Below are 26,853 nucleotides of genomic sequence, written 5' to 3'. Positions count from 1 at the left end.
ATTATTGTGTATCATATTTAAGATATGTTATATAGAAAATTTAAATTGAAATGTAATTTTTTTATTTCAAAATTGTAAATATGTCATTTTAATTGCAATTGAATAATAGGGTAACTTTGGAAACCCATAGCAGACTCACTTTTCAACTAACGATTCGTTCAAAAAAAAAAAAAGGAACCGACACTTTTCCGACTCTTCCACGGAGTATACCCGGAGAATGGGCTGAGGGAACGAGAGGGAGGGAGGAGGAACCGAAAGAGAAAAAAAGTTCAACCAAAAATGGCTTCCTTGTCTTTGGAGTCTCCAGAACAAACGGAGAATGGAAGCGCCGAGTCTGGACAATCAGAAGCCCGAGTCAAAGAGGAAAACGACTCGGAAGAAGTTTCTGAGCGACTGTTTGAGACCTTCCCAAAGTCCGCGCTCGGCTTTTCCAGTGAGCAGGTCGCCTGCGTATGCGAAGCTCTCCTGCAGGCGGGCAACGTGGATCGCCTGTGGAGCTTCCTGGCTACCATCCCTCCTTCGTCCGACGTGCTACGTGGCAACGAGACCCTGCTTAAGGCCCAGGCCCTGGTCGCCTTCCACCGTGAGGACTTCACAGGCTTGTACGCCATCTTAGAGAGCCGCGACTTCCACCCGAGCAACCACGGGTTCCTGCAGGACCTCTACCTGAGAGCGCGCTACAAGGAGGCGGAGAGGTCGCGGGGTCGCAGCCTGGGCGCAGTGGACAAGTACCGGCTGCGCAAAAAGTTTCCCCTTCCGAAGACCATCTGGGACGGAGAGGAAACTGTGTATTGTTTCAAGGAAAAGTCTCGCAACGCCCTGAAAGAGTGTTACAAAGTTAACCGGTACCCAACTCCTGACGAGAAGAAAAATCTAGCCAAACTTACAGGACTTTCTTTGACACAAGTGAGCAATTGGTTCAAAAATCGGCGACAAAGAGACCGAACTCCATCCGGTACTAATAGCAAAAGGTAACAATTTACCTCAGTCAGATGTTGCAGTGAATAATAAGCTTTGGTTTTGACCGAGTTATTTATTTATTTCTTGCGTATTTGTGGACTGTGTTGTGTATTGGAGCCAGGTGCCCTTTTAGATCACGGTCTACGAGCCTAAACAAACCTCTTTTTGCTTAGGAAATCGGTGTAGGATCAATCAAAATGAACAACAACATTAGACTGGAAAACTGACACTAATTGGTGCAGAGTGGTAACCTTGTTGTTCACGCTTGGGCTTTGTTTCTGGTTAAGCTGCATTGTTTTTACGCATTAATCTACCTCAGCAAGGTGAAAAGCGGTTTGTTTAGAAAGCCATAAATTGTACGTTGTAGATGAATCGTACATTTGAGGCACTGATGTCGTGAAAAACTACTGGTTTCTTTGGAAACTAGGTCGAAGTATCGCGGCCTAGACTTGGAACCGTGACGTTTGCTTTTAATTTTATTCAACCCGAGTTGGAAAGTCGGTAAGAAAAGTTGGGAATGTTGGTGCTCGGAGTTGATTAGCCAGTTGAGGCTGAAATCAGATTCGAGTGTCTCTCTGAAAGCGTGTTGCTTTGTTGTGAAATGTGATCTCACCCAGAAATGTCTCAAGTTTCCCGACATGCTGCATGGCGACGTCTCCCTGAGGCACAACACTGCATAGGAATTTCAAGGAAAAGAAACATGCCAGCTAAAAACCTTAACAAAACTGATCTCTAGTCAAGTCACTACACGTTTAAATCTGATTTAACACGTTTACACGTTAAATCTGTGTTTCTAACCACCCAGAATTCATGAAGTTCTTCGTCTTTCTACACACCCTTAAAAGATGAATTTTATTATAGGAGTTATTTCCTAAAATGTTCATGAATTCATTACATTGCATTAGATTTGACCGTGAAAAAGGTCAAAATGGGATTTTCTTTTTAAGTGAGTAGTCCAGATGATGATGATGATGATGATGATATAATTTTTCATATCATCAGCTCAGATGCAAGTGCTGGCTGTAAATCAGATCACAGGTTCATACAGTTTGTAGACTGTTTGTGTTTCACACCTACATGTGCCTGATTACACCTGATTACAGATTTAATCCCCCTTGCTGTTATAATAGCCTCCTCTGTTCTAAAGGTTTTCCATTAGATTTTATAATTTTCTTGTTTTTTTATTTTTTATAAAAGAAAAACGTTAGTGTTGATATTGAATTTTCCAGTAAGTAGACGTTAATTTAATGCTATTTATTTAATAGAACAAAAAAGACAGACGTGATTAATAAATTAAACATTGCAGTAGTTGATAGTCTTTGGTACAAAAGGCACTACAGAATGTTCTGGTATGATAAGCGTTAAATGAATTAACAATAAAAGTAAGTGGATTATTTTTCAGGACAAGAATATCAGCAGTCAGATGGCAATGGTCTGTTTATATATATATATATATATTCAAAAATTACCCTTTATTCACCTATAGTATCATTTTTTAAAATGATAAAGCAGTTTTTAAATATGTTTAATATTAACATACATACGGTTCCGGCGTTCTAAGATATGATTTCTTTAATGTTAATTCTTGAATTAAGAACTTACTTGCTATTATGTTATCATGCCTCTATCACAAAGGTTTACTAGCTCTCCAGACTTCTAGCTGCTCATAATCACCGCTGTCACTAGAGTGGAATTTTAATAGTATTCAGGTTCGATCAGGAGGGGCAATTTTTTTTCTCTCTTCCTCAGTTTTATCCTTATCCATAAATGCAGATCATTCTCGTGTTTGGGACTGAATGCAGTTACTGTTAGTCAAGCTGATTACTTAGGAAGTCATTTCAGACACAAGTTGGTACATAATAACAATTATTTTATTTTAAAAATTTCATGTAGAATATTGTCTCCTATGGCCACATTAGACCCTGGAAACGCAAGGAATGGTGTTTCCAGGGTCTCTTTAACAGACCCCCAACACACACATGTCCAGTTTTGCATTCACACTTAGGGCAATTTAGCAGATACAATCCACTTATCACCTACATGTTTTTGGTAGGTGAGAAAAAAACAGAGAACCTTGAGGAAATGTGTGAAACGCCACACAGGCATTAAGGATCGGACCAGGAACCCTGGAGCTGTTGGGCTTCAATGCTGCCTGCTGTGTGGGTTTTATTATTTATTCCCAATTAGTTGCAATTTTATGTATAGGAAAAAGAAGCATGTCTATAGTGTTGCTTTTGCAAAAAATATTATTTTGTCTGTAAATGTTGAAATATTAGAATTGTGTTGTACCATAATTATGGGTATATTACATATCATATACCTGTTTGCTGTTCAAGTTCAATCATGTTCAGTCTTTTTGCTGAGACCCAGCGTCGGCACAAATACACAATGGAAAACTTAAATATGCTACCTTCTTTTAGATTGCATTGCAAAACAAAGACAGAATCATACATCTCACCATTCACTCAAACAGCTCACATGTGTACAAGAGGTTTCCATGGTAGCATTTCTGTTAAATTAGACTGAAAGAGTAACGTATTGCATGCATCTGCAAAAAAATATAAATGCGAGGTCATGACTTGGCAGATTCTATATTAATTCCTAGGTGTTTAATAGGTTAATTTTTCATAGAGTTTGTGCATGTTACATGTCCTTTATGCTAGAGGTCTTCTCGGGACTAAAGAAATGTACCCGACCCGAAGTGACCCGAATCACCTTTTACCCGAACCCGACGTGCATATTTATATATTTTTTTTAAGAAAGACCCGACCCGAGACAAACCCAAAAAAATTTGACCCGAGTCTGACCCGACCCATTGGAATTTTTTTTAACCCGACTGGACCCGGATGTTGCATAACTCTACACTAAAGTAACCGCTACAGTGTGGATTCAAAATTGATTGACAGGTCTGTTTCAACAAAAATGAGCTTACCGCCAGCCACACGTCACCAGCCACATGACGCAAGCGGTCTTGGCAAACAGAGGAGAGGTTGGAAAAGGACTCGAGTCGATGCACACACACGAGATACAGTAGTTCGGGTCTTCTCGGGTCCGTTCGGTAAAAACACATTCATTTTAAATTACCCGAGACCTGATGCCGCTATTATTATACCCGAACCATGTCCGAGGCACACGTGAAACTTTTAGACCCGAACCCGCTCGGGTCGGACCTCATGTTTTTGGATCTAAGTGGACTTGTGAAGACCTCTACTTCATGCTGTATAATGTATCTATGTGGGTTTTTTTAATGCTTGGCAAATAGCATATCTGTTCAGGTGAAGTAAAGCTGGTCTTTAGAAGCTTTTTTTTCTTCTTCTTTTTGTTTTGGTTATGTGATCTGTTCTCATTTTTTGTATTTTACTACTTAAATAGCTAGGTATGTAAGTTCGAAGTAAGTGAACTCAGTCATTGCAAATTGTCATTGTTTCTCTCTCTTGCTCTCTCTCTCTCTCTCTCTCTCTCTCTCTCTCTCTCTCTCTCTCTTTCTCAGTGAATCTGATGGAAACCACAGCACAGAGGATGAGGCTAGTAAGGCTGATCTGGAAGACATTACTGACAAATCTGCTGCTCAAGAGGCTGGTGGTTCAACTGCTTCGCTCATATCCATCTCTACTAGTGCCCCCTGTAGTACTGGAGGACAGCTTATTCTCAATAACACAGGGGGATTTCTTACTAGTCCTCATCCCCTGTTGCTCAATGGGAGCCCATTACTATCAGGGACTGGAACTGGTGTCATTATTAATGGACTGACTCTGAGTGATGGTCATGCAGTCACCCTCAGTCCCGTGACTACCAACACTCCCCTTTTACTCAATGGGGCTCAGGTTATATCAAAGGGTAATGGTAACAATAGTGTCCCCGAAAACTGCATTGCCAAAATGGTAACGCAGCCCAACCTCACTAGCACAGTCCCTGTCTCACTGACGGAGGAAACCAAAGCCACCAACCATAATGTGTCTCCGTTGGACTTCATTACTGTTCCAGAGGCTATGAAGGCTCAAGATAGCACCCAAATTGTGCCTCCCACCTCTATATCCACATCTGCAATCTGTTCCACGGTGATGACTCACACTTCCCTTACTTCATTAGCATTGACTCAAAATGGCATTCTTTCTTCTGCAGTTTCTCCATCTGGTGTAGTTAATTCCAACCTAGTGATGCCACTACAATCCAATCAACAACCCGAGTTTCTGGTAGTAGCAACAGCAGGTTCCCAAATAAATCCTACTTCGTCTGTTTCACAAATTTCATCTTCTTCCACTGTATCAAGCTCTCAGGTTCTTTCTTTGCCGCAGGTGGTACCATCCATCCAGGGCATTCCAGTGTCTCAATTAGTGCAGCACCCAGCAGGGACGCCGGTGTCTTGCCCTCAGTTGGTACCAGTGTCCCCCATTTCCACTCAACTGTCCCAGAGTTCTGTCCCTCAGTTTTCAACTCCCAATCTGCAAATTGGGCACAGACCTAATCTATCTCAACTTCACAATGGATCCTCTGCACTTGGGGAGAACACTATTGTGTCTGTCCCCCAGGTGAGTAATGGGCAGGTTCCACAAGGGCTGACACTTCAGTTAACAGACCAGTCAAATTCAGCTACCAGCACCCAGATACAGACGCTGGGTACACAAGGCATTCCCATCTCTTCACCAACTCAAGTAGTTCCTGTTTCACAGTCCAAGGACACAGGGCAGCCCCAGCTGGTAACTTTGCCTCAACTCATGCCTGTATCCCCCATTGCTGGAGCATCTACAGGGACCATATCCTTCCCTCAGGTGGTCCCAGCAGCACCCCCATTCTCCATCCCAACTCCAGGAGGTGCTTTCCAAATCTTATCAGGCTCTGGAGGAGGTGTTATGCCCCAGGGGGCTATACGGATAAGCCCCATAGGACCTCCTCAGAGTGTGCCTACAGCTGGTGCAATTCCAGGTGTCCAGCTTCTCAATTCAGGTGTTCTTCAACTTCCCTCTACTTCTCCAGGTAAGAGACAACAGTATTGGCAAACCATATAAGATTTACCAAATATTTTGAAGTTCTTTAAAACCTAGAGTTAACATTTACTGTTGGTTAATACACCAGCTGCAGCACAACTGATTTATGTTCCACCATCAAACGAAAGAGCTTGATTGCATTATTCTGCTCTTGTTTTAAGGTAACTTCTTCTTGGCAGGTGGCAGTCCCTTCCTGAGTGTTCAGAATGGCAAACTCATCCTCACCATCCCAGCTGGTTTCCAGTTTACCAGTATGCCCGTCAAATCCATTCCAGAAAACCCAGTCCCAAGTTTAAGCAGCAGCAGTGGACTAGAACAAACCTCAACAGGAACATTACTACAAAATCAGCCCATCTCCCTATCCTCTGTCCAGACCTCTAATCCATTTCAGTCATCTCCATTAATTTGCTCATCTGCGCTTTACTGTAGTCCTGAGACTGGAGCCCTGGCTAACCCTACACCAGGAGCCTCTCCAAACACCTCAGACTCACCAACCCCAACCCCTACTAGTGTTCTAACATCTCAACAGACCCTCAGCCCTGAGAGCATGCTTTCATTCAGTCCTCTGAGCAGTGGGGTAGCCAGTGGTCCTCATCTCATTCAGCCTGCTTGGAGTCCTGTTCCACTGTCATCGTCATCTGGACTCACACTGTTTGATGTACGTGGGAAAGGGGATCTACCCGAGGACCCGGCATTATTGGGATTACCAGGTGGGGAGTCCCTGCTATTGGGTACCCCTCCTTCAAGTGATGATGTAGATAGGGAATCTCATCTGGACGATGTAGAGATGGATGGAGACTCAAAGATTCTTACACAACTACAGTCTGTCCCAGTGGATGATGATTTGGGTTTGTAACTATACTTCACTTGGGCTGCCTTTTAGGAGCTCTTAGACAATCTGGACATAAAGTCCACAGCACTCTTCATTTTGTATGTGTCGATGTATGGCATTAGAGAAAGGAATCAAGATAGACTCTGAGTAAATGATGAGCATTTATATTTCCTTTAAAAAAAAAAAAAAAAAAAATCCAAAAAAAATCCAGGTCAATCCACTCATAAGCTTCTAGATTTTGTTGGATCTAACATCATAACCTTTTTGGGACTCACAGTAAAAAGTCATAGGTCGTTGAGATATTATCTCCCACAGAAAGACATAGGGAGTAATATCATGGAGCATTTACCTTTTGGGTATTTACCAAACAGCAGAGCTATTTCTTTTTACAATAGAAATCATTCATTATAGCTTGAATTTTCCAGTCAGTCAGTTTAAATACAGCTCATTCAGAAAAGGCAACGCAAACCCGTTTATCTGTCGATTTTTAGCCACATTTACAAAACTAAACTTTATTGGATTTTACAGCACATTTTAATGGGAATTTTAAAGTAATGGGAATAAGAAGTCATTTCTCTTTTCGTCTCCTAAAGTAAGATCATGTTTCACTCACAGCCGCCGTTCTCATTGCTCTATTTGTTTTATTTGTCATTGATGACTGCAAGAATTTCAGCAAACATGCTGCTTGCTAAGTACATTACAAGGTGGATGTTTTACCATTTACCCAATATGGCCATAAAGGGGGACTTGTATAAGTGCATTATGATGCAAACAGATCATAGTAATTTTCCTTAGTCACAGCTATCATTTAAAGGATCATCATTATAAAATCTAATAATACACATGGTTTGGCTCATCCTGTGCATTGTGAGAACTAATAACCTTAGAAGACTGATGAAATCACACAGCGTAAAAACAAGCTTTAATGAGGAACCCAGGATTTTTTTTTAAAAAGCTTCTTTATGAGCCAGACACCTGGATATGATTGCGTGTTGACCTCGGAACATGAAGTAGCCTAAACTATACATTGTAGAAATGTGTAATTATTTTGTAATTCGATTACATTTCACATGACCACATAATACACTATGCTTCTCGCTTTCTTTAGGATCACTTTAAACGGTTTCTGAAACCAGGCTTGGATTTTCCAGACAGTAAGCTTTAGTTCCCTTTGTGTAGGATATTTAGCTGAAGTTATCAATCATTAACGTTGTTTTATCCTCCATGAGAGAAGAGGGATGTTGCTTTTAAAGAGTAAACAACTGATAAAGTGTATTATAAGGTATTTTATCACTTTTAGATACTTTACTGTGCTGTCTGTCAGTGTGTACGGTATATACGTTTTGTCCTCTCACCTGCATCCAAAGACTGAACGTTTTTCAGCATGTTACTAGATTGCCTAGGTAATGTTAGCCAATGACACCTAATGTTTTCCTACACATGCACATTGTTGCTATTTAAATTATGCACCATCACCGTACAAGGATTCTATTACTAGACTCCAGAGACTATTACTTTTCATAGTTTCTGATTTAACACTCCCATCCATCTCTACAGTGTAGCACATGTTGAGAAGGTACTGTTCGTCAAGTTATTATTATTATTATTATTATTATTATTATTATTATTATTATTATTATTTTAAAAAAAAAAAGGTCTTATTACCGTTAGATTTGATCTTTTTTATCTATGCAATGACCATTTTGTGTGAAAAGAAAATTGGTGCTTTTATTGTTTTTAGTCGACTCCAGTTTAAAGGTAAATCTTGCGATTCTGACACTATTTTGAATGTGACTCAGTTTTGACACTACATGTTCATCCATTATGTGCAAATATCATGTTTTTTTTTTCCTCTTTTTATATTGAGAATTTTGTAGGATTTATTTTCGTTACACACAATGTCTATCGTTTTTCATTCTTGCGCAGCCACGATAATTGTTCATTGATGATTCTGAAACCTATGTCTTGTATGAGGTAAGGCCAGAAATTTTTCAAAGCTGTTGTTGTCCTATTTCATGAGTTACTTTGTGTATGGACTGTACCTTACATATCTGCGGAATTGGCTCACTCATCCTTACTGACGTTTCTAGATGCACACAAGGATAAAAGCTGTTCAGTCAAATTGGACTCCATGTCAAATTATGGTGCTTACCTCCTGTAGGCTAACGTGTCATAATGTTTTGCACAATTTATCCATGAACTTTTTAGTCATTTACTCTGCTCTTGGTAATATCATTGGTCCTACTGAAGCCATTAACAAATTTTGACCTATAATATTGACCTATAAGTAAGTGACATAGTGACACTACCACAATCTTTATGTACTGTTATGTTGTAGGAGACAACATGTATGTTGTTGTTCATTCCAATCTTAAATGTGCCTTTTTCTTGTTCTGTATGTTTTATTTTCAGTGTATGTTTAAAGCCTTAGCAGGGGTGGACAAATCACTAGTCTGGGTACCTGAAGCAAGTAGGTTTAATATTCCACAGGGTGATAATATATCTGTAATGGAGGGGCTAGATAATATTTTCAAAATCAGGATGATGAAGGGAAATAGTGACAAAGCTGAGCCAAGTACAGTCCAGTGCAGCACAAAAACCTTATTTCAATGTGCAGGTACCTCGCAATTAACACCTTCAGGCAAAAATGGAGACTCTGACTCAATTTAATTTAATGTTCGAGAGAACGCCAGAGCCTCCAAGCTGAAATCTTATTAGTCAAAGACTTCCTACCTTTTTGTGTAAAGTGCACATATGATTCCGATGATAAGGAGAGGGGATGTAAAGGTTATATAAAACCACCCTCACAGGGAATCCAGCCCTATTTCAGACCTCTTCAACTAGACTAAATGTAGTCTAGGCAATTAACATAATTTTCTTGTAGTGCTTGAATTAAGTGGTATTATTCACTACATTTTAGTCTATTTAAATAGATTTCTGGACATAACATGTTGGGTAGCATAATGGAGCTTTGACTGGTGGGGCTGATTAATAACTGGTGATTTGTCCACTCCTGATTAATTAGTTATGAACCAGCAGTGTGCTGTTGGCAGATCCACAGATGTCCATCAGAACTCTTCATTTGCATTTTCTATATATTTTCTGGAAATAGTTGTATTTTAGAAGTGTATTCAAAATAGGACATGTAGCATTTATATGCCAAAGGCTTGTATTACTTTTTCTGTTTTAGTTCTTCCATGCACCTGAACAATGTGTTGTTTTCCCAGTATGTAAGAAACAAAGGGAATTTGTGTGTGTGTGTGTGTGTGTGTGTGTGTGTGTGTGTGTGTGTGTGTGTGTGTGTGTGTGTGTGTGTGTGTGTGTGTGTGTGTGTGTGTGTGTGTATTGGTGTAAATGAGCAACAAGCAATGAACTTTCCTGTTGCCGTTATTGAATGTTGTCGTTTTTTTTTGTGGCTTATTTTATCATAGTTGTTACAGTACTATCAGATATACAAAGCCACAATCATCTCCATCCCAAGGAAAATATACAGCTAATCAAGCCAAAGAATTTTGCAATGTACTTTAAATTTAATAAAGGGATTTTTTTTATTTCTTTTGTTCCCAGCATGCTAAACAGCATATCTCTTTAAAAGAGCTGTTTTGTATTTGTTATAGTTATTCTATTTTTTATATTCAATCTAATTTTTTTTGGCATTGTGTTAAATATACTTTGCAATGCAAGCTGTTTGGTCTCATTTTGTGGTTTTGATGAATGTCTTCACATTTATATTTACATTTACATTTGCATTTAATCGTGTGTCTGATGCCTTTACCCAAAGTGACTTTCTAGTCAGGCAGAACACAATCCAAATACAGAGCTGTGCTCCTTTAACAAAATGTACGCAGTCATTCAAGACCTGTTTGCTCCTTTAGTTTTGCATTGGGATTACAGACTCATCTCTACTGCTAGTCAAATAGTTTATAGACTCTTGCAGATTCTTGTGTTACTACAGCTTTATTCCCCAAGTCAACAAATCGTTAAAGAATGATAATCAAGGAAACCAACATCATATGGGTCTCTGGGTGTTTTCTTTAAGTCTGGTGCACTTTGGGTAAAACCATTAAGTTTATAGATAAAAAAATAAGAGACAGCTCTTTTATATATGATAGCGCTGATTGAATTCTCTAATCTGATTGGTCAGAGGTTATGTCTGTCAAAAGGAAAAAGCATCTATTAGTTGATTTGGTTGAAGTATGGTTCTGTATGGTGGGGTATATTAAAAATATTCAAGGAGTCAGTGCTAGCAAATTGTACCCAGCTTTTTAAAGAGTCCTTCATTTTAAATGAGGAAGACCTTTGGTTCAACATTTGAAACCACAAGACAGATTAAAAATAATCTGATGATGTATGGAAAAAAAATGCAAAATTTCCCTGTAGTGAAAAGTAAAAAAAAAAAAAAAGCTTAATTTTTCCACCACAGCAAAATCATTGAGACAGAGGATGTGCTATGCAATTTCTCTGCAACACGTGTCTCATTATCTCCAAGAGAAAGTCAAGCAAAGACTTCGACCGTATGATCTAATTTAATTAATAAATAAATGTTGGCAAATTAGCAATTTAAAACATGCATTTGAGCTTATAATACTGTCCCCAAAATCATCAGCAAATTTGCTAAGAATGAGTTTACGTTACAGAAGAATCGTATCTGTTTTTAATTAAAGGGTCGCATGGTTTGGGTGCATATAATGATGGGGAAAATAGTTTAGGGTGAGAAACATGGCTTCACTAAAAATTGACATTCAAACATCTTCCTGATTTGTAAAAGAGAAAAAAACTTTATTTCTTTAATTCAATTTTCTTTTTTTTTTTACACAAAAAAAGATTAGTTGTTTGAGGGTTTTAGTTATTGAAAGTTGTTTTTTTTTTTTTTGTTAAACTGTTACTTCTATTGCACATAGATTTTAAAAGCACTTTGACAATCCTGCTCTCTTTGTGCACGTTTGTGACATTTTTCAGTGCACTTTTGGAGGCAAATGACGTCCGTCCCTCTGGCCTTCATTACATGTACGCCATGCAGGAGTCATCGCTAACCAAATCGGCTTAAACGTTGGTACCCTAATTTGAGTTGTAAATAGGAATGCATTCAAATGCAAATGTGTTTATTTTCAATATGCCCCTCACTATTTAAGACACTCAGCAAGGCTCCTAGTTAACAGGATTGTTTTGTTTTGTGGGTGTATGACTCAATGCAAAATGTGTGTTAGTGCTTGTCAGTGTTTTCTTAACCCCCATGGGCTCCGGTTACCTGTGTGTACTTTGTCATGGGTGGATCTACAGCTCAGGCAAAAACAGGTATAAGTGAGTGAAGCCTCATATGCTTGGATACACTCTCAGATTCTCTGCTTGGCAGCATTTTCACAAGAAAATATTACAATGCAACTGGCACCTTCTTCTTGAAACCTAACTGAAGGCCATCCTGAGAGAAGGTAAAGTTACGAAACAGTGGAAATGTGCACTAGGATTATATATCATGGCTTTGTTAACTTGGAAATGGTACAACTGGTACAAGTTTTTGAATTAATGCTGTAAACTCATCTGTAACCAGGTATTGGATTAATGGATTATTGTCCAGTATTGAGTAAGGTACTGATATTAAGTTCTACTTTTTCTTTACATCTGTCTAACCATATAAAATCAAATCTCTCCTCTAGATTGCTCACCATGGGAACGGGGTTTACCCAGGATCAGGTTGCATGCGTGTGTGAGGTTCTGCTTCAGAGTGGATGTATCGACCGTTTATCCTCATTCCTCCGTTCTGTACCTTCTCTCTCCTCCTGCCCTTCTTCCTCGTACCTGGGCTCACAGCAGAGCATGGAGAGCATGTTGAAGGCGCAGGCAGCTGTGGCCTTCCACCAGGGCCGGTTCAGCGATCTCTACGCGCTCATCGAGGCCAATGTGTTCTCCCCAAGCAGTCACTCGCTTCTCCAGCAGCTCTGGCTTCGAGCACGTTACCTGGAGGCTGAGCTGCACCGAGGGCGCCCTCTTGGTGCTGTGGGCAAATACCGCGTACGGCGAAAGTTTCCCCTGCCTCGAACCATCTGGGATGGAGAAGAGACCAGCTACTGCTTCAAGGTAGGATTTGTTCATGCAGGTCTTGATCAAAAGGCCTTGATCAAAAGACAGATTAAAAATAATCTGATGATGTATGGAAAAAATTGCCTGGAGTGAAAAGTAAAAAAGAAAAAAAAGCTTTTATAAGCTCATTTATAATTAAGTTCTAGGAGCAGATTAATTCTGTACATAAACATCCAGAAAATATATTTAGCATGACTTTCAAAAGTACAACCTTGCAATAAGAACAATAACAATAAATATAATGGTCTTAATGGCATGAGACAGACATAAGAAAAAGCCTTACAGATGATGTTAAGTATCGTTAAGTTTTATACATCTTCCCAACACTGGAGATTTTCATTAAAAAAATTACCTCCAGTTACTTATATTGTAGTAAAGGTAGTGTGGTATCCATGTGCATCAGACTACACCGAAATCTTCAACTGGAAAAACTAACCCCGTTTCTACGATATCAAATAATACAGATTTAGTGATTTAAAACTGATGAATTCATGTAAAAAATTCTGCAAACATTTTATTATTACACGAATGTTTGTCATTACAGTTGAGTGACTTTGAGGAAATTAGAATTTATAGACATTCCTTTATTTTTAATAAGCATACATTTAAAGCTGATGATTTATTGATGAAGGTTTTAAACATAAAATCATGCCACATTATTTAATTTAGAATAGGATTTATATAAATTCTATTATTAAACAAAAAGACTGACAGTGCTCTATGTATGTTGTTTATTTTTTTAAATGATTTATAGAAAAATAATGAAAAACGGAAGATCTCGGACATATTTTTTAATGAAGTATCGTATGGAACCAGTTTGCACTTTGGCACCAAATGAAATCTGTCAAACTTTATTCTGTTAGTGTCATCATATCAAATCTTATAATAAAATGTCAACCATCATGCTGAAGGTGTTTGTATGTGTATTTGCAGGAGAAGTCACGGTGTGTGCTGAGGGAGTGGTACTGCAGGAAGCCCTACCCCTCACCCAGAGAAAAGCGGGAGTTAGCCACAGCGACTGGTCTTACAGCCATTCAGGTCAGCAACTGGTTCAAGAACCGCCGTCAGCGGGACAGAGCTGCTCAAGGCCGCAAAGGGTGAGGGAACCTACATCATCTTCTTCTGGCTTTAGACACAGTAGTGTTCCTCAATCATTATCTCATTAAAGAATGCTGACACAACTTCCGCTTTAAAAATGGCGTCTTTGCTTACACACTGTTGTATAATGAACTTTCAAATTAGGTGACATGATGATGAAAATCTGTCTTGTTCATAGAATCTGCCATATTGGAGTGTCTGTGTTACATTTTTTTATGGTCTTAGCACAGTTTGTTGTAATTCCAGCCCTAGGGAGAGATATCTTGCCGAGATATTTCTTTACAAGGATTTATCTCATTTTAGAACTGTTAAATTTGAGCATGTAGACAATACATTATGTGAACTAACTTAAAGTAAAAACGCTTTAAATAAACTGTCATTCTTTCATTCGTTTGTCACTTTGTGTCTTCTCTGCTTTCTTGACCTCACCCAGTCCAATCATGCAGAAAATTTGCTTGGAAATTCTCAGCCTCTCTTTTCTTCTTCTATCACAGACAAATGGAGGATGTTGTGCCAGAGTGCTTAGGCTCTGACAGCACAACTAGATGTTCACTCCACAGGTCTGACGATGATCTTTCACCTCCACCGAGCCCTAGCTCCAGAAAACTGTTGCCCTGCTCTCAGCTTCCTTCAGTTCATCCTCCACCTCTCAGACACCTGGGAACAGCAAACTACTTTCCCTACTGAGGTGACTCGAGCCTTCAGCGCAGAATAAACACGCTTCGATGAACTGGAATATGAACATGCACAGACAGCTACTGCACCCTAGTGACGAGAAAGCAAAAATTCCCTCACAGTCTGATTAGTCCATGTTGGAGACACTGTACACCTCATTTCATGAAGACATAACAAAGAAAATGGCTTTTTATTCAACAGGAAATTCCACCATGGCTTTCCTTCTTTATCTATTTGTATTTCCCCCTCAATTTTGTATCAGACCATGTTTACTTTATAGTCCAGTGTAAAATGTTTTTGGTTCTCATGAAGGTGTTGCAGCAAACTGATATGTATTTCATTTCCTCTGTTCTTTCTACTTAAGCACCATTTTATATTAAAAATAAATAAACAAACAAATAAATAAAAAGTCGTCTTAACGATTGTATTAAATATTTCTTGTCCAAGTCAGAGTAGCTTAAAAAAAAAAATCCATTATGAAGATGTTTTAAAAATTAAAGTTAATAATATTTTAGAGAATGCCTCTTGGTGATTTTCTTTGCTTCGAAACCAGCAACAATTTCCACACAATATGAACCAATGGTGTAGAACTCCTAAAATTCATTCAGTATTTGTCAGTAAATGCATTTAAATAATAACTCTTTAATGTATTTGGAATTCAAGTGCAAGAATTTGCTCACCGTTGCTAGTCTGTAGTCTTTGCTAAAGCTAGCCATGTCAGCTAATTAGCAAAGAATGCAGCACAAAATCTTCTTTCATTGACAAGACCCCTTTTTTGTTTAATGTACAGTAATACATTTGTGAATGTAGAAAATGTGGCTTAAATCTTCCTTGTCTCCTTTTGTTTAAAATAAAAAGCATCATTCTCACAACTCATCCAGAAATATAAATCTGATCATGTAATAACTAGCATGCTATGAGCAGCTGTTTCACTAGCTTTCATTGAACTATCATAACTACTAAATCAATCAGATGCTAAAGTGTCGGCTAATAACTACTAACTTACTGTTTAATTATAACTGATATTGCTTCAAAAATTGAAGGAACGGTATGAAAGGTTATAAGATGGTTAGCTTTGTGCTAGCATTGTGTATCACAAGCAGAATCTGTAGCATTATGGTAGAAGCAGTAACTGAAGCAGAAAAGCATTTTATAAACAGAATGGAAAGTGTTTTGAGCATGAAACTTCTGTATAACGACAGATATTCCAGTCCTGATAGAAGGATCAGCTAACAATAACAGGAGAAACTACACTTTACCAACAGGAGACTTTAAAAATGCCTTGAGATCTAAGAGTTATTTTTCTTTATAGACATGTACTAATTACCTGCCAGAAAATATGTTGTAATACTACATGCACAGAAGTGTGATTACTGATATATACTAACTCCTATGTTCGGTAAGGATTTGAGCACAGCTTTGGGAGGCAGCAGTTACCTTCTGGACAAGATAAATCTCCAAGCAATTCTGTCTTCTAAAGTGATTTACCTCAGATTTAAAACATCAACACTTTGGTCATGAAAATTCAGTCGTTCTGTTAAAATGTGTACAGAGCGAACTGATTACGTCTAGCATGAATGAAAGTGTTTCTGAAATGGAAAAATGAAACAAGTAGAACTCGACAATAACGTTGGCTGGAAAGCTTCTTCAAATCTAGTCCTTCTTATTACTAAGTGAACAGGAAGGACTCCATTAAAGAAAACCTGTTCTATTTGTTGTAAAAATCCTTGCTTTTTTTTTTTTTTTGCCTCCACCAAATAGTGGTGAAGAACTAAAAATACAAAGTCATTATGATATAAATATTGCAATTATCATGATATAGAAGCTTCATATGATCACATTGCCTTTTTCCATTTCATTAATTCAGATATTATTACACTTGCACATTGCTTTACCAAATATAGATAAAAATCTATTTTGAAAACACGTTTAAGGTAATAGACAAATGTTTTAAGGATTTTTTTTTTGTAATTTGACAAATGCTTTATCTGGATACAGCAGAGATTACATGCAGCAGAAGAAAATTTAATTAACAGAAGCATATTGCTTTTTTTATGGAAGCTGTGGCTTTTTCATATAAATAATCCATTTGCAGACCTATTTCCATCAGATTTTTAATCGCAGATTATCAGAAGCCTTACCCGAGGAACACCAGGTAAGTGTCAGGAATACACTCTGAATGGGACACCTAATTCATCACAGGTAACCATGAATACACTCACACACTCATTCACAACTTTATCATAGCCAATTCACTTACCTGCATGTTTTTGGGAGGAACCAGAAAATCCAGAAGAATCCTACACGGCAACTGTGAGAACAAGTGAAACTCCACAGAGAACTTCGAAGCATGGACCCAGAAGTTGGTGATGTTTGAGGTATTTGACCATTTAAAGCTTGGTTATGGCCTGTACATATCACAAAGGAATAACCGTAGACAGTAACTACACAGTAGATGATTTATTGCTATTTATTTTAAATGTGTAGCTGCTCAAATAAAATTTTGATAGCATTAGCAGTCTAGCTTACATTCAGTTTACTTATTTGCAGGTTTCTTTTCCTCAGTTCCTATTAAATTCATGCATAACAGTTCCAGATTAGACAACAGCACATGGTCTATCAGTAAGTACATGATGATTAGGTACTGAGAACGGGTTTAAAACCAGCTTAAGATATTCCTATTTCACTGAAACTGGAATACGAGGTCGCTGTCAATCTCATAGGTCCTGCTGATATCTTAATAACAACACTTATTATTAAGATACATTCAAATCTAACCAGCACTGTCCAAGCAACAGGTTAGCAATTAATGGCTCAAACTTTTGCAGTAAGTCATATCAACAGGCTCACCACGGTCTGCATGTCCATTTTTTTAGCGTGGATATTGACCCGATCAGCTGCCAAAGCGTGTGTGTTTATGGCTCTTGTTTCAGCAGATAGAATAATAAAAATTAATCATACCACATTTCCACAGCAGATGCTGTGCCTGTATGTGACCTAGATGTATTACATCATCGCTATTGTCCAGTATGCAACATACAGTGCGTCACTTCATACACGTGTGTTTAGAAGGAGAGTCTAAGTTGGCTCAGAGGTGCAGGTATTCAGCCAGGAAGATGGCTAGAATCTTGGTGAGGTTCTCGACTGTGGGCCGGTGCATGTTCTCCTCTGTGTCCTCGAGCGTGTGCCAGAATGGAGGGAATGGTGTTGAGATCAAGTGCAGCACCGGTACACCTGTGGGATGGCAGGCACATGGTTAGAAATGTTACTAAAGCCTTCAAAAGATTTCTTGTAAAAAAAAATGATCACCTTTGCTTCAGTAGATAATCTCACCTTGATGCTGCAGATTTGTACCTTTGAACAAATGCTGCTGTAATCCTAAAGACTGTCCTGTGCTTTGTTGTTTTTACTCTGCTACACCTGTATACTGTAATGATATATAATCTGCTGTCACACAGAATAGACTGAGTTGTAATGATTGCCTTTTCACTTTGCTTCCTTACTTTCTCGTGATGTGCCCTTATGCTACATTTGACTAAATTGAACTTATATGTGTGTTTAGGGTGTGGACTTAGAATTCAACCCAGTTTGGCAAGTGACGTCAAATCAACGTGGCTGCTAACAGCATCAGCAGTAAACAACATTGTGCTTCTTAATTTTAAACCAGTTATGATTATGTATGTATGTATGTATGCACACACACACACACGCACACACACGCACACACATGCACACATACGCTTGTTAAAACTGTAACATTGTACAGCTTTCTGTTTTGCGGTTAGGAACACAGTTAGCTGGATAGATTGTTGCTAATAAAAAACAAAACCATGGAGGCAACCGTCGTTTTTACCACTTTATAGCTTGAACACTCTTGACTGAATTCTGAGATTTGACGACCTGCTTCAAAGCTACATTGAACACAGAATTAATCTTTAACAGCTTATCCGTATCCTGTCTAAACTGGAAATCGATTCGGGTTAATATCTTCAGCTAAAGAAATGTAAATGCAGGTTTTACCAACTCACCAATTTGATTAAATCGGCAGCAACATTTTTAGTCAAATATACAGACAAATATATTAGATAATATTTATATCATATTTGTAAAACCGTGTGAGACATCCATGCTTGGCGACTATCTTCCTTTTATCCACGTATTGACAAAAAACACAGTCAGTCAAGCTATACCTTTAAAAATATACCTTTAAAGTTCTTCTACCAACACAAAGGAAACTTGTAGCTGTTTCACAGATTTCTTGACCCTATATGAAATGTGTTATTGATATTATTGATGTTATAGTAAATATTTTAATGTGTGAAACTGTTCTTTTATGTGAAATGCCCTGGAAGAAGAGATCTTTAATCTCAGTGGGACTTTTTTGGCCCAATTTTATTTCCATACACACAAGTATTCAGACTTCAGGTGGAACAACAGACTTAAGCATGGAGTTTGACTAAAATAGAGAAGCCTCTCAGTTATGATGTTGTTGACCTCGGATTTTAGTTCACCTTTCTTCTTTGTTATCAAGTGGACAGCGAGAAAGTCCAGCAGCAGTGACTTACAAGGTGATGTAAGGACAATGTCATTATACATGCTGAAATGTTTGGGCTATAAATACACAACAAAAAAAGTTATATGGCCTTCCATTTGAGTAAAATATTAAAGACTAGATTATTAGAAATGTCTAGCATTCTTTTTTTCTTTTCAGTTGTTTTCTCTGATATTCAGAAGAATTTGTATATTTTTGCAGATTCAGGCCAAGATGCTTCATGTCACATGAGTACAGCTATCACAGTGGGCAAGTCGTAGCCTAATGGTTAGAGAGTTTAAAAGGAACTAAAAGGAGTTTAAAGGAATAGTTGTAATTTCACCAATTTATTTAAGTTGATTTGCAAATCAACAACACTCAGCAACTTGATTCACTAATTAAATAAAATGCTGCAGAAAAATCGAGCATTCTGAAATCCTGTTAAAGATTGGTTAAGGTTAGGCTTAGGTTAGTGTGTGTGTGTGTGTGTGTGTGTGTGTGTGTGTGTGTTGTCACTCGCCTCGAAGCAAGAATGGAACATGGTCATCCTGCACTGGTCCCAGATAAACGTCTTTCCTGAAGTAGTTTTTTTCTGAACCTTGTGATGACAGTAAGCCCTGGCGTTGCAGCCTCCTCTCTAAAACAATGAAAGACATCTAATGAAAACTAAAAAAAGACCTAAGCTACAGGGTTGCCAGATTCCTGAAGCACTAAAAACACAAGAGTTTTAAAGTTTCTGTTCTTGTTCTTCCAGTTCTTTTTTTCCTTAGGACTAAATAATAAAACCACTCAACATAAAATAAAAATCAAATTGTCACAGTTGTCATTATATTACATTACACAGAACTGCCTGGCAAAGCAGTGCAACTTGTACTACAGCATATGAAGAAGATTTCCTGCTCGAGCAAAAAGTAAACACACTAGTAAGAAAACACGCAAACAGGGCTGCTTTTTATCTGTGACATGAACAACATGCCAGACCGAAAAGCAAAAAAACTTTACTGTATATTTCTTGCATTGCTATGAACATGAAATGGCAGGGGATTACAAATATTCCGTATGTAATTTTCCCACAAAATCTAAAGAACATTACATACGATACACAATTTGTTTTTCATTAGTCGCATGTGGAAAATGTCTCGGCATAAAAAGCAAAACCTGCGGTGTATTCCGCTTGGATCTCTCGACCTCTTAGGGGAAAATAATCAGCACAGCACATTAGTTGTGTCTTATACTTCAGAAAATTCTGCAATGACCATGAAATTTCTGGTATATTTTGGTCTTAGGGAAACAAACAAAAAAAAAAAACGCACCATGGTTCAATCATTTGTACTTGATTAATGTGTGTTTATAAAGCATGAGAGAGGAAAAGAGGACAGAGAAACTGCTGACCTGCAGCAATAAGACGATCAAACCAGTGAGCTGTGTTATCAAAATGATTGACAATCAGAGGCTCTGCAGCTCCGAGTAAGTCCAGCAGCACAAACAGATCCTGAAAGACACACAGTACAAAATGTATATTCATTCCCATTAAATCGATACGACTTATTGTGTGGGTATTAAAAATGAGGGTGGTGGGCTCACCACTGCCTGCAGCTGTGTGGTGTGTGTGGAGCCTGGAGGATGAGGCTTGTGAGCCATGAGCTCAGCCAGATGACGTGAGCCGTACAGAGAGTCTGTATCTGTCCATTCCTCAAACGCCTCCTCTCCGTCAAAAAAGACAAGCTGCAGCGTCAACGCAGACCTCTGCATGAAGGGAAGGAGGGGTTGGACAACTCAGCACAATAGTGTGTTTACGTATCCCATCTGCATGTCTGAGTTCTGAGTAAAAACACATAAATTACTGAAATTTTGCTATGTGTATTATTACTGTGACTAAATGTGGTGATGCCTAGAACAAAATTATAACTACCAGCCAAACAGACACTAGTATTTTTACTGATTATTTGGTCTTCAAATGTAGAAATTGACATACAAAGACAGCAGGCTATGAGGAGGCCCAGAAGCCACAACTTTCTAACTGAAGCTAACAGACACAGAAGCCACGCCTTTAAAAAACAACAACTAACAGGCACAGAAGCCACGCCTTTAAAAAAAAAAAAACAACAAGTAACAGACACAGAAAACACGCCTTTTTTAAACTAACAGACACAGAAGCCACGCCTTTTTTAAAACTAACAGACACAGAAGCCACGCCTTTAAAAAAACAACAACTGACAGACACAGAAGCCACGCCTTTTTTAACTAATAGACACAGAAGCCATGCCTTTTAAAAAAACAACAACAACTGACAGACACAGAAGCCACGCCTTTTTTAAACTAACAGACACAGAAGACACGCCTTTTAAAAAAACAACAACTGACAGACACAGAAGCCACGCCTTTTTTAAACTAACAGACACAGAAAGCACGCCTTTAAAAAAAAACAACTAACAGACACAGAAGCCACGCCTTTTACACTAACAGACACAGAAGCCACGCCTTTTTTAAATAACAGACAAAGAAGCCACAACTTTCGAACTGAAACTAACAGACACAAAAGCCACACCTTTTTAATAACAGACATAGAAGCCACGCCTTTTTATTTAAATTAACATACACATATTTTTTTAGGCACAGAGACCAGGCCTCCTTAAATAGAACTAACAGGTACTTAGCTGTGGCTACTGTATAAACAGGCACATTGGGACTATTTTTTAAATAATAGGACATTAGCTAGAAAAACATTATCACAATCACAACTACTTTAAATTACCTCCACCTTGATTTTGACTGGATAACACATATGCAACATCCAAATATTTCCCATATCTCCCATACAGATTTTTACACTAGCTTTCTGTGCGTTCACTAAGGATCCTGATATTCTAGAAAATGTTTACCTGCTGTTTCAGGGATTTAAGCTCTGTGTCCAGTGCTGATGCAAGCTCTAGCAGCATGGCACAGGGTACGGCTGAATCACTAGCTCCAATAAACACTCGCTGTGGGTCTTTGGGGTCTCGGGGTAAGATTTTGGAATCATGGTGGCAGGCAAAGAGGAGCCTGCGGGGGGCAGAGGGGTCAAGAACAGCCAGGACATTACTGAAGGTCACGGGTCCTTTCGGAGTAGATGACTGGAACGAGTCCTCCTCTACAGTCCAGCCTGCGGAGAGGGAACGCAGCTGGGAGACGATGTGCTGAACACATTAGGGAATGAGGAGAGAACAGTGTGAATCACATGCAGTAATAAATCTATAATGTCCTCTAAGGTCTCCAAAGCTCTATTTCTATCAAATATATGGAGAGATTTTGGTTTTGGATAAAATTGTTTTTAAGGTAATGGATCAGATATTTGATGGCAGGAAATAAGAGGAAAGATTGGATCTTAATACTATTTGTGGTACACAGCACACCTTAACTGATATACTAAAATAATTTAGGAGCTGTCAAAGATAGGGAGAACTCTGAAAACTTGGCCTGAAGATCTGAGTGCTTTCTGCTTTGCATTAGATAAGATTAGCCTGGCTCTATATTAAAGACTCTTGAGTAGGAGTTGAGTGTTTGAGAGGAGACAAAAATGTGATTGGGAAGATAGGAATTTATAGAAAAAGGCAGAAAATGAAGGTAAAGGTTTTGGCATCTCACCTGGAGTACAGCTTTGCTCCCTGCTGTACCTGGAACCCTCTCGATCAGTATGGGCCGCAGATGGGTCTCCCAAAGCCGAGTGATATCGACCTGAGCAGCAAGATTACGCACCTGAGCCAGAGGTAACTTCCTGGGCTTGTGGGAGAGCTACATAGATAAAAAAGTTTAGAAGCAGAGATAGATTAATTCCATTAGTTTAAATCTCTGGACTTCTAAAGACACATAAAAGAAAGCATTTCAAACATATGGCTTATTTGTTAGCAAAACATACACAGACCTGCCAACCTTGGAAAACTTTTTTGAGTAGCAACTTACTGCAGCGATGCGGTGCGAGGTCAGGCACATTTGCTGGTCAGTGTTGATTAAGTTCACAGGCTCACTCATCACAAATTTTTACTATATTTTTCCTATATAAATACTGGCAAATAAAGTAAAACTTGATCTGTGCCTAAAACTTAAACTTGAGGCACAACACCGGTCAAGAACTTCTGAGAGGCATATACTCGCTTCTTTTTAGATTTGCTTCCCTCTCCCTCTCTGTCAGTATCCTCATCTGACATCATGTGTATTACTAACTGCAAGGCGCACACAAAACACACACATCATCATTCTCATGTTTTTCATAATAGGTTTCCACGTGCATTTGTCAATAGCTCCTGAACTAAAGGGTGTTACTACACAAATAACACCACTTTTTTATCTTAGTAATGTAGAGAGGCAGCTAAAACCAAATTTTTCTCAAAATCGGCTTTCCTCCGCGGTGGACAACTGAGAAACAGATTCCAAGGGACGGTCTGCAAAGTGCAAAACCCGAAAAGCGAATACTATAAAAACAGTCAATAACTTTACTGTAATACACTGTACTGTCATCAAACTCAGAACACACATCACTGATGTCCTAATACATGTACTAAAACACGTATTTGGGAGAAATCTCTTTTTCTTGATTTTTTATGATTTTTCATAATTTTAAAAAAATCAATAGCTTTACTGTAATACACTGTACTGTCATCAAACTCAGATCACACATCAGTGATGTCCTAATTGATGTACTAAAACACTTATTTGGGAGAGATGTCTTTTTGTTGATTTTTTATGATTTTTCATAATAATAAAAAATCAATAAATTGACTATATGGAAATGATATTCAATAACTTTACTGTAATACACTGTACTGTCATCAAACTCAGAACGGACATCAGTGATGTGTGTTTTGAGTTTGATGACAGTTCAGTGTATTACAGTAAAGTATTACATGTACAAAAAGACATTTCCACAAAATAAGTGTTTTAGTACATGTACTAGGACATCAGTGATGTGTGTTATGAGTTTGGTGACAGTACAGTGTAGTACAGTAAAGTTATTGATTTTTTAAACTTATCATGCCCCAGTAAAGGAGTCTAACGATGCCTGTGGTTCGGCAGGCTTATTAAAATGGATGAAATTCACAATTCTGGCCATTTACCTTTGAAACATTAAGTCCTAACTTGCAAAAAACAGTCACTGTAAGAAGAATTGAAGACGGACAGAGACAGATGAAAACCACATTTGTTTTTGACGGCTCTCCGCTTGTAGCGTTGAAGAGTTTTAAACTGGTGCTATGATTGGTCGAATTATTATTTCCCCAGGTTGCTGCCCAATGCGGTTACACCCATAGGCGCATTGCCTGGTGCGCAAATGCACAGACAGTTGTACTCAAAGGCATCAACGGTTTTTTACAATGCGTATTTTGAAGTGACAAATCGTAGCAGCGTACTTTAATGTCTAAATGCGTATCTGCTACACAAAATGCGTAAAGGTTGGCAGGTCTGCATACAGGAAGGACTCTATAGGACATATTAGCATGGTGCATTGATACTAATACTGGTATCATCTTATATGCTTATTGTGAAGAAAATAAAGTTGACCAGGAAAAAAGCTAACGGAAACTACAAACCAAACTTTATATATTTTCACAGCAAGTCTACATGACTAACGTAACTAATGCTGCCTACTGCACTTCGTTTCAAATCAAATAACTGGTGTTTCTATGAGCCTAGTAGGGTTTAGTGCATTAACATGCATTCTCTTTTCAAGGCCACTATGCAAACTGGTGAAATATAAGAGTATTTTATTGTTTACTTGTTAGGTTCATATTTTCATTTGGGCTATAGTGGTTCACCAGTTAAATCCTGATCTCAGGTTACTGTCTGCTTGCAGTTTGGTTTCCTCTGGATTCTCCAGTTTCTCCTGGGTCCCGAGAACATGCAGTTAGCTGAACAGGTGACACTAAATAGCCTTGGTGTTAATGAATATGTGATTATGTGTATATGGTGTCCTAAGATTTACTATCATCTCAGCCAAGGATGTATTCCTGTAGGTCTTATATGCATTACCCAGGTATATACGTGTTCTCAGGTCTTATACGTGTTCTCAGGAAACATGACGTGATACTGATAAGGATAAAGCATTGTATATAGCATCAAAGAGTAGAAGTGTAAGAGATTTGCAGTCCAGGTGACTCTAATTGGGCTTGGTGTTAATGCATATGTGATTAGTGTCCTGAGATATACTGGCATCTCAGCCAAGGATGTATTCCTGTAGGTCTCATATGCAATAAGTGTCCCCAGGACACATGACATGATACTGACTAGGATAAAGCACTGTATATAACATTAAAGTTTGGAAGTGTAAGAGATTTGCATTCCAGGTGACTCTAAATGGTCTTGGTGTTAATGAATATGTGATTATATGTATATATGGTGTCCTGAGATGGACTGGCATCTCAGCCAAGGATGTATTCCTGTAGGTCTTATATGCATTACTCAGGTATATACGTGTTCCCAGGTCTTATACGTGTTCTCAGGACACATGACGTGATACTGACTAGGATAAAGCATATGGTGTCCTGAGATGGACTGGCATCTCAGCCAAGGATGTATTCCTGTATGCCTTATATGCATTACTCAGGTATATATGTGTTCCCAGGTCTTATACGTGTTCTCAGGACACATGACGTGATACTGACTAGGATAAAGCATATGGTGTCCTGAGATGGACTGGCATCTCAGCCAAGGTGTATTCCTGTATGCCTTATATGCATTACTCAGGTATATATGTGTTCCCAGGTCTTATACGTGTTCTCAGGACACATGACGTGATACTGACTAGGATAAAGCATATGGTGTCCTGAGATGGACTGGCATCTCAGCCAAGGATGTATTCCTGTAGGTCTTATATGCATTAAGTGTTCCCAGGACACGTCACGTGATACTGATGAGGATAAAGCATTGTATATAGCATTAAAAATTAGAAGTGTAAGAGATTTGCATTCTGTTCTGCATCAGTGTGATGAGACACACACATGTTTACCTTGTCCTTAAACAGATCGGCGCTGTACTTTGGGCTGTCAGTGATGCTGGGGTAGCTGCACAGGTAAGAGCCAATGACAAACATGAGCATCAGGAGGATCAGGATCACCGGCAGCGCGCGCCACAGACACAGGCGGAAGGCACGAGCGCGACACGCTCCGGTCGGCGGACACCCGGACACTGAGACACCACCAGCACCTCCGTTCACCTGAGCAGATCGGAGCCTCCGGCCACTCTTTGCCATTGTTTCCGTCGCCTTCGTGACTAAACGGACTCAGGATGCGTGTTGTTATTATTGTCCCACAGCAGTCGACGTGGCATTACAACACAAACACGCCCTAATCAACGCCTCCATAACCGTGAAATCACACACGACCCCGAAAACACGTGTGAACTTTGCCCGAAAAGAGGTGTGTTTGTTGTCCAGCTGCAGTCTCCCCGCGATACATTAGCTTTAAGTCGGATACAAACTCACTGTAGTTTTATTGTCATGTCTCACGCTGATAAAGCTATGTATTTGTTTATCTGTAATAAAACTATTCCCACACGTGACTGACTGACTGACTGTACAACTGACGTCCTACTGAACATTTCTGCACTTCCGGGTTTCTATACTGTGTGACGTGGTTAATCTCCACTGGCCACGTCATCACAGGGGGCGGAAGTAAACAGCAAGATTCTCATCTGACTGTAATGTGATTTTAAACTGTTTATAAGCG

The 26,853-nt window shown here is 38.8% G+C and overlaps 2 protein-coding genes across 7 annotated transcripts; one reads left to right on the top strand and one right to left on the bottom strand.

Moving 5' to 3' along the window:
* Positions 1-62: 62 nt before the first annotated feature.
* LOC113637746 (homeobox protein SIX5-like) lies at positions 63-15,556 on the top strand. 4 transcript variants are annotated; one of them, XM_027138631.2, is made up of 4 exons: positions 63-971; positions 12,432-12,852; positions 13,789-13,952; positions 14,448-15,556. In XM_027138631.2, exons 1-4 carry the CDS (start codon positions 280-282, stop codon positions 14,638-14,640), a joined length of 1,470 nt encoding a protein of 489 aa, XP_026994432.2. In that variant the 5' UTR covers positions 63-279; the 3' UTR covers positions 14,641-15,556. The 4 variants fall into 4 exon arrangements, with proteins under 4 accessions (XP_026994432.2, XP_047678321.1, XP_047678320.1 ...); XM_047822365.1 differs by lacking the exons at positions 13,789-13,952; positions 14,448-15,556 and adding exons at positions 4,451-5,934; positions 6,125-6,793 and having other exon boundaries at positions 12,432-12,740; XM_047822364.1 differs by lacking the exons at positions 13,789-13,952; positions 14,448-15,556 and adding exons at positions 4,451-5,934; positions 6,107-6,793 and having other exon boundaries at positions 65-971; positions 12,432-12,740.
* On the bottom strand, positions 12,799-26,756 carry qpctla (glutaminyl-peptide cyclotransferase-like a). Of its 3 annotated transcripts, none has more exons than XR_003439403.2 (9): positions 26,136-26,756; positions 22,784-22,930; positions 22,042-22,335; positions 20,744-20,905; positions 20,552-20,651; positions 19,680-19,796; positions 17,158-17,862; positions 16,889-17,036; positions 12,799-12,939 (listed from the first exon to the last, which is right to left on the bottom strand). XR_003439403.2 is itself a non-coding variant. In XM_027138207.2 (7 exons), the coding sequence occupies exons 1-7, from the start codon at positions 26,376-26,378 to the stop codon at positions 17,717-17,719; spliced, it is 1,209 nt and encodes a 402-aa protein (XP_026994008.1). In that variant the 5' UTR covers positions 26,379-26,756; the 3' UTR covers positions 17,085-17,716. The 3 variants fall into 3 exon arrangements, 1 of the variants encoding a protein (XP_026994008.1); XR_007144687.1 differs by lacking the exon at positions 12,799-12,939 and adding an exon at positions 13,787-13,981; XM_027138207.2 differs by lacking the exons at positions 12,799-12,939; positions 16,889-17,036 and having other exon boundaries at positions 17,085-17,862.
* Between the last annotated feature and the right edge of the window lie 97 nt (positions 26,757-26,853).

This window comes from Tachysurus fulvidraco, chromosome 13 (genome assembly GCF_022655615.1).
Source record: "Tachysurus fulvidraco isolate hzauxx_2018 chromosome 13, HZAU_PFXX_2.0, whole genome shotgun sequence".
NCBI classification, from domain to species: domain Eukaryota; kingdom Metazoa; phylum Chordata; class Actinopteri; order Siluriformes; family Bagridae; genus Tachysurus; species Tachysurus fulvidraco.
This window is presented reverse-complemented; position numbering and strand designations above follow the sequence as displayed.

Excerpts from the sequence above, each read along its gene's own strand:
- LOC113637746 (XM_047822364.1), top strand. The coding sequence starts at position 280 with ATGGCTTCCTTGTCTTTGGAGTCTCCAGAACAAACGGAGAATGGAAGC. Across the intron at positions 5,935-6,106 it reads ACTTCCCTCTACTTCTCCAG|GTAACTTCTTCTTGGCAGGT; the intron begins GTAAGAGACAAC and ends TCTTGTTTTAAG. Across the intron at positions 6,794-12,431 it reads CCCAGTGGATGATGATTTGG|ATTGCTCACCATGGGAACGG; the intron begins GTTTGTAACTAT and ends TCTCTCCTCTAG.
- qpctla (XM_027138207.2), bottom strand. The coding sequence starts at position 26,378 with ATGGCAAAGAGTGGCCGGAGGCTCCGATCTGCTCAGGTGAACGGAGGT. Across the intron at positions 22,336-22,783 it reads GGAGCAAAGCTGTACTCCAG|CACATCGTCTCCCAGCTGCG; the intron begins GTGAGATGCCAA and ends TAATGTGTTCAG. Across the intron at positions 20,652-20,743 it reads CCACACAGCTGCAGGCAGTG|GATCTGTTTGTGCTGCTGGA; the intron begins GTGAGCCCACCA and ends TGTGTCTTTCAG.